Here is a 16,116-nt window from a genome sequence, read left to right as displayed (position 1 = left end):
ATTACCCCTCTTGCACTGACTATAAATCTGCACATGACCTCCTATATTCATCCAGGACAACTAGAAGAGAATAGAGCAATACTGATTTTGTATCAATAAAACTTCTCATTTAAATTGCCCTAGGAAAACATGCTAGAATTGCATTAGGGGCAACTTGTTTCCATGTGAAATACCTGCCTGCATTTCTATTTTGGTTGGACTGCAGGTCAGACCTGCACAACTTAGAAGGAAAGAAAAGAAATGCAGCAGAACGAACAAGGCACAGTGAGCACAGACACAAATGCAAACAAAGTATGATCAAAAACGCAGCTACAAGCAGACATTCAGGCTGTACTAGGGCATCCCAAAGTATGGAAAAGAGTTCAGCTGGGGATTATCAGCAACAGCAGAGGCAGTGTAAGCATTTCATCAAACCTCCTTTCTCCTGCTGAGGCTGAAGAGGCAAGCCAAGAGTGCTAAGCACTGCTATTACTGTCGGTACTGCTGCTGGGACTGGAGGAAGTTTCAGACCTAAGGACAGAATGCACAGATGAACCCCCTAGCATCCTCATCTTCCCTCAAAGAGAAACACTGAGAACAAACCATGTTTTTACACAACCAAACCAACATTGCAGAACACAGCAGGACTCTCAGAAGTATTTCTGGGGCCCCCATTGTATTTTGGGTGAGATTTATGTTTTCCCAATAGCTAAGATCAGCTTGTCCCAAAAAAACAAATGTAGGCAACCTAGTGGAATGCAAAAGGGAGCTGCTAACCAAGATAAAATTGCTGTGCTACACATGCTGCTGTTTGGGGCTTGTGCGTGGGTTTGGGGGTTTTTACTTTACAGGAGATGAGAGTAGGTGGAGTTTTAACCTTAAAGGCATATTTTATTTTTATAAGCAAACAAAATAATAACCCTGAAAACAGTTCATAAATGATGGAGAAACAGAGAGGTGTTTAAAATGCACAAAACACACAGAACCTGGAATTGACATTAAGTATCTAGGAAGGTTGGCTGAAGCAGGTATGATGAGCACAGGAAAGAGTATTTTAGATTGTGCAGTCCTGTGACCATGATAAGATTCTCCACAAGTTATCTTATATGCTGAAAATTAAAAGCAAACTAAAGCCTTCCACCTTTATAACTCCCAGTGAGAACAAGTAACATGACCTACCATGACATGTCTCCAGGGACAAAGACAGGATGCTTCCCGCTAAACAGGAAAGGAGCATGCTTGCAACAGACCCACATCAAAACTCAAAAAAAATTTGACAGCACATAACATAGTCACCTTTCAAAAGGCATTAAAAACACCAGTTTTGAAGTAACAGCACTCTTAAATGCACACAAACCAGAGAGCAAGGCACTCACGTAGTGTGGGTGGGGAAAAAAATCCTCCAACTTAAAACTTCTACATGAAACATAAGAAGGGCAGTTGTTCCTGACATCTCACACTTACATTTCTGCCCAGTCTCTCAACATGGGATATTTTACTCTTTCTGCTAGGTGATGTTCCCTCTGGTCTAATCCACATTGTTCTGGCACCCAATTTTCAGATGATATAGTCCTAAAGTGGCCTCTACCATCCCTGCTGGTTCTTCTCCCCTCACTGGGAGCTCCTGGGCTAACAGAGGCCTATTGCAAATCACATAGCAGTGAAGTATTTGGAAGCAAGAAGTAGCTCATAAACCACAGAGTGACTCTACCCTCAGGGTAAAGAGCTAATCACCCTCCTCAGTGGGAGTCACTGAAAACAACTGCAGAAGTTTACTGTTTTTATGAAGGACTGATCTCCGGAAACTGAAAAGCAGAAAGAAATCAGAAGGTTCTCCAGTTTTTAAGTTCCTTCCAGACATCATATGACTCATCATGAGTTTCATGAAACACTGGGAAAAAAATCACTCATCCCTCAATCCTCTTGGGAAGCTCACTCAGCTGTACAAAAATACAAATATTCTCCACATGGCACGATCACAAATGCTCCACAGCACACTAGTGTGGAGCGAGTCCCTCCAGGACTGGAGCTGCTAAGCTGTGAACTTCCTCAGCTGCCCCTAATGTTTCACCAGCATTACACTAAATTCTCTGACTACACATGGTAAAGCCCAAAAAGCAACTGTCCTGCATACAAGTATTTTCTTGCAAGCCACCAATATGGGCCTAGGGCTCCGATACCTTCGGTCAACATAGTGGAGAAATTCAATACATCCATTTTTCTTCTCTCTGCTGACACTGACAGTAAATAAGAGATTACCTACAAAGACTAGAAGATTATACAATATAAAATATTCAAATTAGGTGAATTCAGCTATGCTTGTATTTTAGATAACCATATCTAGATTTTAGTCATGAGATAAAAGTGTGTGCCTACTCCCAAACAAAACTTCCAACACTTGTAATAGCTGAACAAATACGTCCAACTATTAAATGACCCGTAAATGCTTTCTCAAGGACTAATTCTTCCAGCACACCTACATAATGTTTGTTTTCAGAATGAACTAACTTCAGTTGCCGTTGAAGCATTAATTCCCCTGGATGAGTTAACTGTTAAACCCCTAATAACTACATAACAAAAAAAAAACCAACCCAGTGTGTGCTGTTTTATGGATGCAATCTCTTCTATGCATTCCTGAGTGCAAAAAAGATTAAAACAAACTGTAATGATTTTGGCCGATAAATAGTATTGAGGCCGATCAACATTAATTATTTACTGTGGCAGTTCACTCTCAGCTTTTGCTCAGACTATCCAGGAACAGCAGGCTGCTGTTTTGGAATAACCAACATCAAACAAAGCTATGCACTCCCCGCCCCCACTCCAACTCAAAAACATCAATTGAGGGGATTTCTCTAGTGCACAAAATTAGCCTGCAATCTCTGTGAAGATCCGCAGCCAGGTCATTCTTCTGGGTCCTACCAGGTTGCTGCCTCCTTTGGTGTTTAATAGGAATTTTACCTGGCAGACAATTTCCTCTGAAACACTATACAGCTTCCCAAAACATGGGTTATAGTTCTCCCCTATCATCTACAGACATCAGCAACTGCTTATTACAACAATTTCTGAAATCCATGCCTGTTCCCACCATCTCTGACACACTGAGGTCACTTAATATTTTCAGAATTGCATCCAATAATGCATGCTGATACCAGTACATAATATACAATATACATCTTATCTTCCCAAACCAAAAAAAAAACTGTATCTGGCTGAATGTTTCTGCTATGGCATCAGGCCTGAGGAATTTATGCAGTAACACCTGAAATTCTCAACCATAGCTGTGATTTTTCTCTTGAAGAGAAAATTCATGGGGAAAAAAAATTAGGTAGCAAGCAATTAAGTAGCAATGGAATCAAATTTTTACCTTTTCCACAAAATGAGAAGGGACAGTGGGAAGGATAGAAGAGGAAAATCAATATTAAGAGAAAAAAAATCTGTAGAAGAAAACTGAAAACATGGAAAAGTCTCCATGCTTAGATATGCTAGCAAGGGAGAGATCTCAGAAGAATTTCGCTGGTGCACTATATATGCTCCCTCCTCTGAGAAATCACATCTTCCAAACTGATGAGATGCCACAGACACTATTTGCCTGCTACAGGGTTCTTGCAAAGGATTTCACTACTGCTGCTTTTTTATATTGGAAACTGAACTGTAATACTTGCACTGAATTGTTAACTCAGTTTGGGGAAAGAATAAATTAAAATTTCAGCTTCTTAAAGGATCTCTTAGAGTGGTGAATCTTTCCAGTGGCTGGCTTCACAACCTGGTCGGTGCTCTTCACCTCCAGCTCTGTTTACGTAATTCTTTAGAGCTGAGTTAATTATAAAAGGCCAAATGGATTAGTGAAGGTGGAGTCAGTCAGAATATTAACTGCCCAGAAAGAAAAAACATGCAAAAGGTAAACAACCAGCAGCATTTCCTCTTAATAAAATTAAAAAAAAAAAGCTGTAAATTAAGTATCTGCCAATGGCTTTTGTTAAAAATATTTTAATATTCATTTTTAAGTTTCTATTGTTTGCTCCAGCACCCCAACATGCTGTACATCAGTCCAATGTGAAGCAGAGAAGCGCAGGTAGTGCTAAAATGCAGAGAAAGAAACTTCAAGCACAGCAGGGCTGCCTAGAAACGAGCTTCTTTTCTTGCCTTTGAAATGGCACAACATCAATAGATTAACAACAAAACACCAGGAACACAGGCCTAGAAATTCTCTCAAAGTATTACACAACTGCCCTTCAAAAAGAAACCAAGCAGTGCTACGTCTGTAGCCCATGCTCAACATAAAATAAGGCAGAACTTAAAAAATACATTCCTTTAAAGATTTGTGCAAATGGAACATTATTACAGCACACAAGCAGCATATCAATCTAGTCCAGCCACTGAAGTTTATTCCAAAATTTGTATGTACATTCTTACAAGGAAGAGATCGTTATGGTATTCATGTAACCTCTAACTGCATCTTGTAAGTCAGTATGCATATAAAGTATCAGATTTCAATGTAAAATGTATAAGATCCATATTATTTTTGAGACATTTTGGAGAACAAACAGTTGAACCTGGAAGGCTCATGCCAGATGCCAGATGCACTGGAAATTTTGGGAGTGGAGGGGTTACAGCCCCACAGAGCCATACCAAACTGTCCCAGCCGGGACTGCCAGCAGAGTCAGGGGGTGTGGTAGGTGGGGAAGTCGATGACAGAGAAATCAGGTGAGAAAGAACAGGAGCAGCAGCAGACACCACCACACACTGATGTCCACGTCCCACCGCTGGGAATGTGCCCCACGTGTGGAATGCTTTGGGGAAAGGGCTAATGGGAGAGCTGGCAGAGCGCTCCTCTGGCTGGGAGGGCAGATGGACACTTATGGCAGGGGTCCCACTTCAAGCCCTGAGGGAAAGGAAGCTCCAGGGGCTGTGCTGAGTGTGAAACCTCCAGCACTGAGAACACAGGATACAGAGGACACCCTGCTGCAGGAGACATCCGGGCTGTCAGGCCCCCCCAGCTGCTGCAGCCGGGATTAGGTCATGGAGAAGGAACCAAAGAGAACCTGGGCTGCTGCTCCGCCGGTCAAGGATGGAGCTCACTCTGAGGTTAAACCCATCAGTTCAGTCTGCAGGGACAGGGGCTGGGGAGTGCAATGAATGTAGGTTTGAACAGTTTGCTATTTGGGTGTTTTGTACGAGCCTGGGATTGAATTCCACTGAATTTTTCTGCTGCTCAGTCTACCCCATGGGCTGGGCAGAAAGGGAGTTTACAGTGCACATATACTCAAGCATAGACCTTCAGGTTTATTTGTTTTTCCAACACCAGTATCAGTAATTAGAAGTTTGCTAACTGAAAATTGAATTGATTTAAATTCCCTAACAGAAAACTTCTTTTGACTCACAAGAGCTAGGCAAAGTGTGTGGATGAAAATGAAATTATTTACAGTCATTTCAGTAAAAAAAGAGCACAGGTCAATATATTTAAATCCAACATCTAACATCACATTCCTAAGCCATATTTAGCAGTAGGAATGAAACCGTGTTACAGGAAAGCATTCCTATTTTGGGAAGTCTTTATGCACACTTTTTACTTCATATGAAAAAGAAAGTGCTTAAATTATTTCCTGTATCAGGGGCCCATGTATGCTGATTTTCAAAGGCACTGGGTATATCCCTTTGTTAGCTATAAACCAAAATAACACTTCCCTTGCTTTACAAGAAGTTATAAAGACATTTCATGGTTGTTTATAAACAATTATTTTAATTAAAACAAACACACTTCACAGTTTAGTGAAAGAAAAAAGCTAGCCATAATTAATCAGCACTTGACATCAAGCACCAAATTCTTCTTGTCTCCAGTTTAATTAAGCATACAAGGTTATATATACATACACATGTGCCTGCTTATTAGATCTGCTATTCTACTAGGCTATCTTGACTGTGTATTAAAAAGTTATTAAGAAGAATAATGCCAAGTTTTTATTTAATATAAATTCAACACTCATCTAACTTAAATGATTTGAGGTTCCCAGTTCCAAGTTTTCCTTGCAGGTTAAAACCTGTCAAACCTTCTGCTTTTCACTAAAACCTTTCAGTTTGCCTTCAGCAGCTGCAAAAATATTAATGTAATTACAGGTTAAAAATCAGGATCCCCACTCACAAGAGCATTACTCTGATATTGTGAGAACAAAGTCTTGCTCAACAGCAAGTTTTTATTGCTGCACATGAGATCTCTAAAGCAAAACAGTAAATGCATGTGGGACCCTAAAGAAGTTATAAATTCATCTTATGGAAACCCAACCATGTGAGGTTAAATATATTCTGAAATAATACGTGTAACCTTACATTTAAATTAGAAGACATTGTAAAGCTTTTTTTATCTTTTCTTTCATTTCTCCTCCCACATCCTAGTGATAGGAGCCAAGAATTGAGAAAATGGAATTCTTGAAAAAGCAACGTATAAAACATTCTTAAATCAGCATATTATTTGCACCAATGAATTTATACTTATTCAAAAGCCCTCATATTAATCTTCTATGCAAATAAGACATTTCCTGGACTTAGAAACAAAAGGTCTTAAAACCAGGAAACAAGTGGGGGTTTGTGCCTAAGAGCAGCATTTTGTCCTGGCAGACTCTCTTACTTCTCTTCCCAAACTCATAATTCAGTTATCATATCAGGTATGAAGTGAAATTACAGCTCAGTGTAGAAAATTAGGACCTGACCTTGCAAAAACATTCATAACATGGCTCAAAGACTTGCAATAAACCCTGTCCTTTGAGCAATGCTGTGTATAGCCAGGCCTGCAGAACTGCATTGATGTTGCTCAGTACATTAAAAAGTGCTAGGAAAAATGGAAAATAATCTTGAACAAACAGATTAGATCTGGAGATACTAGTCATAATGTTTTCTCTTCCTTCTTGTATTTTCTCTACCTTAATGCTCTCCTCCCCATCACATGTTTGTGCTAAAAGCAGATTGCCCATCTTCCCTTTCCAACTAGTAACCTAAGGGGGAAAAAATAAAGGAGAAAAAAAAAAAAAAAGAAAAAAGAAAGATTTACTATCTCTTCACATTTATTGTAGAAGTTTCCAGGCACAACAAACACTGTGGGCATGGAAAAATATAACAGTGTGTCTTCATCAGGCTTGAGGTTGCTGGAGGATAATCAGTAAGACATGTCTTTCAGAAATCAGAGGAAAAAGCATGAAAACATTTTTCAGAGGGAAAATCCCAACAAACGATGCAAAAGGATTGTATTTGAATAGGGAAAGAAGAACTGGGAAAAAAAGGCACAGGACTTGTCATGAGTAGAAAGAGCTAATTATTTTGCAGAAAAATCTACTGCAAGCAGTTTTTCTTTCTAATTGATTAGATGCATGTATTGCTGCTTGATGGAGTGAGCAGCTGTTTCCTCAAAGAACCACAGTGATGTATCTTTCAATTCTGGAAGATCACGTATGTAGTGTACTACACTCTGCAACTTTAAAGGTTTCCCAAATGACCACCTGAGCATCAGAGTTTTTTGTGGTACACTGTACTTCCTACTACATCAGGAATAGACACAAAATACATCAGTAAGAATGTGGAGTTTGCCTCGCAGGATACACACTGCTCCCAGAATAGAGCTGTGCTGCTGAAAATCTTTTAAGCTCACATCACCATCCAATTCACCTTGTTTGAAATCTATGACTATTTCTATGTATAATCTTTCATCTTCATGAAACACAAAGATCAACAAGTTTGAAGTAAATTCAGCTGCTGGGATGTTGCATATCAAGTGTTAGTTATGAACCCCTGAAGGAATTACTCATGACCAGCTTTGTGTTGCCCTCTCTGGGTGCTCTGGCTTGTAAACACCTAACAGCAAGTCAGAGAGCAGCACCTAAAAGCTGCCTTTTAGAAACTACAGAAAAGGAATACCACATCCCCTGGGTAGTGGCAATTTCCTGTGCCTAAAGGATGGAATGTACTAAAATACACCAAAAATTACTGCTGGAAATGTGGTGCTACGAAAACTGACAGGTTAAAGACATTCATGAGCTGACAGCAACAGCAAATTGACAAAGGTCCTGAAGACAGCCAACTGTTTTTTCGTATTTATTTCTAGCAGACACTCAAAAGAATAAAGTATGGTTTGTTCAAGCTCTTGAAATGGGATGAGCCTTTCCAATTACTCTAGGAACTAGAGAAGTTCAATAAGTACTGTGAACTGCCTTCACCAGCAGACCAAGGATCTTTCCTGTCTTGAGGACACAATCTATGTAATGCAGGAACAATGGTCTAAATATCTTACAACAGCTACTTGCAACTAAACAACAAAGGTATTGAAATAGATGGATAAAGACAATCTTACCTAAGCCACAAAGCACTGAGATACAGCTCAGAAGAGCTTATGTCAATACTCATTGGGAAAAACTCTTTTCAGGATAATGAGAATGAACAGGTTCAAAACACTAAAAATAACTCCAGTTTTTTTAACTAGCATGAGGAATTGGAGCTGGAATCAGCTTCTCCCTCCTGATGGGAAACAGACTGTTCTCAGGTAGGCGCAGTAACTGCAGATTCTTCCCTGCCTTGCACATTGGATTGATAGCTCCTCCCCCACAAAAAGAATTAAAAACACTACAGTCACAACTATCATCAGTCACCAGTGTGATTACACCCTCAAATTAAACGCAATCATATACTGAGATATGGGCAAAAACAAAACATTCTTTCCATTCATCACTACATTACTTGAACCTTATAGTATCTACAGTTAAGTATTATGAAAAATATTACAGAGGAATTCAGAGTAAAAGCCCTCACTATGCAAAATAAAAATTCCCACACGGGTGAGGAAATGAGTATTGTTTCACCTACATGATCCCCTTGTTTCTGGAAAGCACTTATAACCAATTCCTGAGGAGAGAAAGGCAATTCAAAGCATGTAAATTCACTCAGCAGAAAAAAAAAGGGTATTAACTTTGTTTCTTCCGTCCAGATGAAAGGCAATCCAGAGGGCCTTAAAGTGGTAAGGCTCAGGAAACAGCAAATCTCACCAGCTGAACTGGTGAATAACTGATTTACCTTTGTTACCTAGAAGAAAAAGGGCAGCATTTTAGCCACAAAGGCAAATCTGAGGAAGGTTGGAGAACTGAAGAAAAACATTCTAAGCTGGAGATAATAATAAATTCAAATAAGAGACAGCCTAGCCTCACTGCAATGTTAATTCAAGCATTGCCTCAGCCTAGGCACACAGACAAGTCTTTGGCTTAAATCAGGAAGTACTTTTAACTCTGAGCTTGCTGGCCCAGCAGCACACCTCAAACCCCAGTGATTCTCTCCCTGCCAATGTAGCAGGGCCACTGCTGCTGAACAACTGCTCATCAGTAAGAACATTAAAAAAGGGGTAAGAATAAACAACCCAAAATAAAGGCCCACACTGAGTCAGACTACAGATCATCTTAGCCAGTTCTCCTGCCTCTTAGGAATAGCTGAGATAACAGTATTATAACTGCAGGCATGGAGGGAGCAGCGCTTCCCACAGCTGCCAGCAGTAGCAGCTTGGGGATTTCCTGAGCCAAATGTGATGGGTTTGCACTTAATAATCCTCTGTGGATTTTTTCATCGGTGCAACAAAGTAAACTGAGTAAGCCTTAAGTGGAAAGATAACTACCAAAAGCCACAAGAAGGAATAAAGGTAAAGGACTGGCAGGGAGAGTTAGAAATTCAAGTGCCCCTGGCAGGCAGAAAAAAGAAAACCATCACACAAAACTTTGCTCCAAGTTTTGCATTATCCACTACTGTTCAAGAATCAACAATTTCTCAAGAGTTTTCTTTTTCAGTTCATGTAATCACAAGATCAGAATCCTAGAGGCAGAGCTATTACTCAGAAGTTCAAGTATATCAATTACGAGAAGAATGTGGGCTCTCCTATGCTGGGGAGAGCCCAAATGATATTTTTTTATTAAAATATTTCAAAAGAATAATTATTTTGTAACTCAAATATTTAAGATGTTCCTGACTTAGTTGGCAAGTCATTGCCAACTCCAGCTTTGGCTGAACTTCAGCACAGTATTTACCATTCTGACAATACGTAAAAGGAAATGAAAACTTTTCTCCTCTGTTTTTCAGACCTACAGAGCTCAGCAAAACACAGCAGAGATTTGATACAGCCTTGCTGGACTGAAGCTAGAAACATGCAACAGGGCAAAGCTCTTCCAGTTTGAGAAGTTTACTTGGTTTCTTCTGAGCGTTATGCTTTTCAGGAAGCACAATGGGAACTAAGTGTTTTTAAGTATTTTTAAATTTATTTTTATTAGACACACTCTAATAGCAGAGTATATAAGGAAAGACTGGTAAACACAAACCCTGTGTCTATAAGAGCCCATGTGAAATATGACTGTCATGAAGCTCCTACAAAGCTGCTGCATTTGTGTGCAGCTCTGTTCTGTGTATCACAGTCCTAACTATTATATCTCAACAAACCTTAAGACATGCTTGTGTCTCAAGCTTTGGGAAGAGGAAAGCAGCTGTCCTTTCACTGCTTTCTAAAATTTCTTGACTGAAGAGACTAAGTGTACCAAGGTAGAGGTAAAAAGAAAAAGGGAGAAAAAGGTTGTATCATCATCAGAGAGCCATTTTACTATCTCCTCTTGCCCACCACTGATTTTCAAAGCCACAGTAATTGTATTGACAGGATTCCTGCCAACTTAAGGCACTACAGGTTAATGATATGTATTTCCCCCTAGTTCTTCCTGAAAAAGGTGTAAGCAACAATAAAAACACCATTGCTAGCTACGTTCATAGTTGCAGAGTGACTTCAGTAAGTAAATTCATATTTTTGAAATTAAAAGTTAAAGAACCAAACTTTTTCAATATACCAACCACCAAATACTTGATAGCTGCATCAGATGATAATTTTTAATTTTTACTCTTTATTACAATATAGTGGATTTCAAGATCCTAATATTGACTAATTCCTAATAACTCCAGAGCAAAATTAAAATTATTTTCATTCTGGCCCCAAGTATTTATAGCTACCACTGTTTGATTTACAGCACCATTTGAGGATTAGCAGTACTGATGTAATGCAAACTGATAGAGTGCAGTACCAATGCTAGTTCTCTGCAATCTAGTAAAGCAACTGCTCCTTAAATGCATTAATTACAAATTCTTACTTTTGCCAAACCTAGCTCACACTGTCAGTCTTGCTGATTTCAGTAAGAATATCTATTGAGTGAGGTTACTCAAACAAGATGGAATCTGTAGGACTAGACCTTTCCATCCTGACTTATAAGTAAGAAGCACATGAGTCTAAGCAGGAATTTAACACTTACGCTTCCACAGTTGTTCTTACAGTCTGTTCCTCACCATCTTCATCTGAGCTGCTACATGTTGCATCAGAGTCCAGGTCCTTCTCCACACGAGACAGCAGCCCTCCAGTAGAAAGTGCAAAGCCACGGATTTCTCCTGGTGCAACACTAACTCCGTTCTGTACATCCACACTCAAACTACTCTCTGAAGTAGTTGTGTTGTTTTCTGGCCAACCTTCAGTGCATCTGAGGGAGCTATTGCTCAAAAATCTAGCTGGCTCATGGAAAACCTTCATTCTCTGAAGCTGATGTTTCACAAAGCATTTCAGCTGCTGATCACAGTGTTTGATAACATGCTTTGCCAGGAGCATTTGTAAACGCTTCTGAGTTCTTTTGGCGCGACTGATTTCCATTTGTTGCTTAGTGACACACTGGAGTAAGCGAGCATACACCTCCTCCTGGGTGCAGCTCAAAATCCCTTCTGAAGGCCCGTGAAGAATTTGGTGTAATAAATCCCCTTTTATTGTTTCAGTGCAGACTTCCAAAGCCCTACCCAAAACCCCATTCTTCTTGTACCATTTACCATTTAAAAGTTGCATTTCTTCTGCATTATTGGATTCAGTTACACTTGAACCTGAAAGTCTCTGCATTCCTGCCAAGTTTGGAGATGTGGTCTCTGAAAACGCTGCGCCTTTGACCTGTTGCTCAGGTTCTGAACGATTAATATGACCAAATGATGTGTCAGCACCATTATGTAATGGCTTTCTCATCTTGGAGCAGCCAGGCTCTCCTGCTTTCGTTTGCTTACCAGTTTTGCTGCTAAATGCAGAATTTGTACTCATTAACAAGACAGACTGATAGCACTTGGAGGATGGTGGGGAACCAAAATGCTGCACATTGAAGATATCATTCCTGAGGCTGGGCTCAGCAGTGGGAAACCCCAGGACTGAGCAAGTAATCTGTGCAATGGAGTCCTCTTTTATCTTCTCTTCCACTGTTCTGGAATTTTCCACGCACAAAGCTGTATCAGACTCCATAGCTCTAGAGGACAAAGAAGGTGACAAGTGGATACCATGACCTTTTGTTGTTGCCTCTCTGACGGCTGGTGTCATTATAGCTACGGTAGGTAGTTTACAGCAAACCTGAAAATAACATGGGCCATGTAAATTTTTTCATTTTCATGACACAGTACAAATACAACAACTCTGTTATACATTTCATTCTTTCAGCATCATTCAAAAACTCCATACGAAAGGACATTATCTAAAGAACACAGACTATGTTACCTCCCAAGTCAAACAAGAACATTCTTTCTGTTTTTTCTTTATTTCATTCAGAGGCTGCTCCATGTGCAATGAAAGTGTTTACATCTCAGGAGAATAACTGTTCATACCTCATTTCATTTTTGATTCTATCAGTCTGAGAAATAAGACCCAAAAAGTTCAGGTCTGTCATCTAACCTTGCCCAAACTGAAAAACATGACCTTGAGCAATGTGACTGGCACTACTGAGAGAAACATATTTACTGTAAATCTATGTAAAGCAAGAATTTGATTAATTATTATATATTCATATAAATACACATTAGAAACCAATGCTTCCAAAACAGAAAACTCTAAGTTCTGAAGTTTCCTACCATAAGGGAATTCTTTCTAGTACCTTTGTATACCACTCTTTATTCATCAGGCAATGTTTGTGTAATACATACAGATTATTTTTCTTAACAAATTGAGAAAAGACAGTTCTCCTTGACAAATCCTTTTGCTTGTGGCTTGCCAGTTAACAAAGAGTTCCCACACTTTGGGATCAAAAGACCAACGTCAGCCTTCACCCCTTGTTATCAGCAGCTATGCTGCCAAGTCATACTGTATCTGTTCCACACAGGAATCACTTACACAGTACTTACAGCTTTGTTTAGGAGATGGTTAATAAAACCCAATGAAGGATTTAATTGAACATGGCCTGCAGAAGCCTGAAAGTTCCCGTCAGCTCTTCATTAAGAAACTAGAGACAAAACCAGAAACCGTAAGAGAGCAGGAGCAAAAGTGAGTGCAGCACAGTAATGCCACAGTAAATTCTGTTGAACTGTGTACTAGTTGAGCAGCACTTCCACTGTTCTCCTTTTTATGTCTCCAGTTTCCCTGATCTCCACAGCAACTGCCTAGCTCAGCAATTTTCAATGCACAGATCCCATAGGGGTCAATGATTCTGAGACTGACACATACAGATTTTAAGAAAATACCTGTCTGAAGCCTTTGCTTGTTTATAACTACAGTTTTTTTACACTGAAAGTGCAAACATTAAAGTGAGATGTGGAAACTTAAGAGAGCTGAGAAATACCAGTTGGGATACTTGCTCCTTAACCCCCAAAACATGAAGCAAAACATAGAGAGCCACATACTCCAGTAGTGCCTTATCACTCTCTGTATGCTTTATTCACCTTTCATTGCTCCAACATGTGCATTTCATCCATAAAGGTTTCATCTCTGTAGATCACCCTCCTAGCATCACTGAGACCAGGTATGGTAATGCTGCTGCTGATCATAAATGATACCATTAAAATCCCCAGAATTTTAGCTTCTATAAATAAGCCAATAACTTCAGCCTAAAGAGGAGCTCAGCACAAAGCCCTCCCAGTGGACTGCAGCTGTTCAGGATGAACCCCATTCTAGGATCAGAGAGGGAAATGCACTGTTGAAAACTGGAGTCCCAAATTCTAAAGGCTCTGGTGACTCAGCAATGCTCTGAGCATGTGGCTGACTCGTGTCCTTCCTCTTGTAAAAGCTAGCAGGCCTGCAAATTTGTAAATCCAAAGGAGTATCAATTCAGACACCAATGCCTCCCTGCCCCTAACATAATGGAAAATAACTACAGCAAGTCAGAGCAATTGTGCATGGCTAAAACACAGAACTGAACAGTTCCTCTCTGGGGTTAATGTGAGCTCAGCAGCCCCTGTGTTTGACCCCCCAAGAAGACCTCCAAGAAGAGCATCATCAGCCTGGTATCTGCAAGCACTTAGCAATGAATTTATAACTGTTCTGACTTTACCATCCACTTCCCTTCGTCTGAGTGGTTTAACAGGCACAGGCTGCTACTCCTGAAACCCAGGAAACATCCACACACAGTGGAGCTGCTCAAGGAAAAAAGTACTCTGGAGATGTGGATCACATACCTCTATCAAGATGGAGGTTATTCAAAGAACTGGCAGCACAAAACTTCATAGTGCTGTGTTTGAACTCAATCACATTCCCTCAAATACCACATACCCTTTTGGTGCAGTTTCAAATTTCTAAAACCACAATGAACGCCATTACCAATTTTTTTATTTATTTTTTTTTTAATCTGGGGTACTTCTTTTGAACTCTTTTAGGGGAAAGAGGGGAAGAAATCAAAGTACCCTCATATGGAACACAAACAGTGAACTAAAGAGAGTTGACAAATCACTAACTAATTGAGAGTGCCTGACCAAGTATACTTAAACAACACGTAGCTAAAAAATAAGTAAACTACTTTTCAAGAGGGAAATCACTCAATTAACTTAGAAATTTCATATAATGTTTCCGCCCTGAAGACAGTGTGAGACATTTGGGTGTGCTCATCTCACTACAGTGACATCAAAAAGAACTTCTAAAAGCTGCTATTGCCACAGTGTTGAGCCCTTGGCATTTCTCCAGGAAGTTCACACACACACACACACACACACACAAGAAAACGTCACAGGTACAGGAGCGAAACAAAGTATCAGCTGCAAAAAAAATTATAAACGAATTTTAGTACAAGTACTTGGCTTGACAAAGTTACACAATTTACATTTTTACAAATTTTATTTAATTTTGGCAGAAAGCTCCAAAAATTATTTCATTCCACCTGTATTGGAAGTGAGTTTCCATAGCAAAACTTAAAATCTTCGAAGGGGGGAAAAAATTAAGGCAAAGAGGGAGGGAACAGAAGTAATGCAGAATGGTATACTGGAAGAGTAATTTCATTCTGAGAAAAGCTTTTTTTGGCATAGGTAAACCATTTCACAGATTTTTGGTTTTTTTACTTGAGGTTTCAAAACCAGAACAGCTGAAATTCTGCTAAACTGGCAAACAGTTTGCTTTTTATCTATTGAATAAACACTCCACTTAAAAGACTAAAAAGTACTGTAAAAAGAAAAACTGATATTAAATAAGTACTGGGGAAGGGAAGAAACAAGTACCAGACATACACAGTAAAGCAACTGATGTTTAAAGTGACTTTATCCTTATCCTCCCCTAAAGCCTTAATTACCCATGAGGATATGGCTGGGAATTGTAGTTTACCACAGCCTGACCACCTCCCTTCCGCCACTGCAGCTACAGGTTCCTCATCCCCCAGTGACTCCTGCTCCTCTACCTCTCCTCTCCCTCTGCTCATTTCTTTGTCCTCCCTTGACACTTCTTCATTTTACCCTTTCTATACCAGCTTACCTCAACAGAATTTGCCTAAATCCTGATTCTAGTGTCTTCCTGTAGGTGATTAGCAGCACAGAAACACAACAAAACCCAGCCACAACCCAGCACACAGGGTGGCATTCCCTCCCTTCCCAGCTCTTGTTTACAATCCTTTCACTTTTTGACTCTTCTCCCCCTTGCATAACACTATCACTTTGGTTACACAACACTGCAGACAGTGTTCTGGGGGATTTTTGCTTGGGGGGAGGATTGCTTTGTCTTTTAGTGGATTTTTTTATTTGTGATCTTTTAATTTCCATTGACAATAAAACTCTACTTGCATGAGGCTTTTTAAGGCTCCTCTGTAGCAGCCTTCTCTCCTTGTAAATTGAGTCATCTTTCAGCATCATGAAAACCTGAAATTTTCTTCTTAATAATGAGAT

General features: G+C 39.7%; 1 protein-coding gene across 7 annotated transcripts in view; it reads right to left on the bottom strand.

The window, feature by feature from the left end:
- Positions 1 to 16,116, bottom strand: part of KANSL1L (KAT8 regulatory NSL complex subunit 1 like) — a 61,436-nt gene that overhangs the window by 42,817 nt on the left and 2,503 nt on the right. For 6 of the 7 annotated variants that reach the window (XR_001522754.3, XR_001522753.3, XM_033516038.1 and 3 more), the window contains exon 2: positions 11,283 to 12,400. Coding sequence is in view for 5 of the 7 variants with exons in the window: in XM_033516038.1 (XP_033371929.1) it covers positions 11,283 to 12,370 (1,088 nt within the window). In the remaining 2 variants the exon portion in view is untranslated. Of the gene's footprint in view, positions 1 to 11,282; positions 12,401 to 13,164; positions 13,317 to 16,116 lie in introns of those variants that run through there. The other variant, XM_015634474.3, reaches the window with a different exon arrangement.

This window comes from Parus major, chromosome 7 (assembly GCF_001522545.3).
Source record: "Parus major isolate Abel chromosome 7, Parus_major1.1, whole genome shotgun sequence".
NCBI classification, from domain to species: domain Eukaryota; kingdom Metazoa; phylum Chordata; class Aves; order Passeriformes; family Paridae; genus Parus; species Parus major.
Note: the sequence above shows the minus strand (reverse complement) of the source record. Positions and strands in the feature narration are given on the sequence as shown.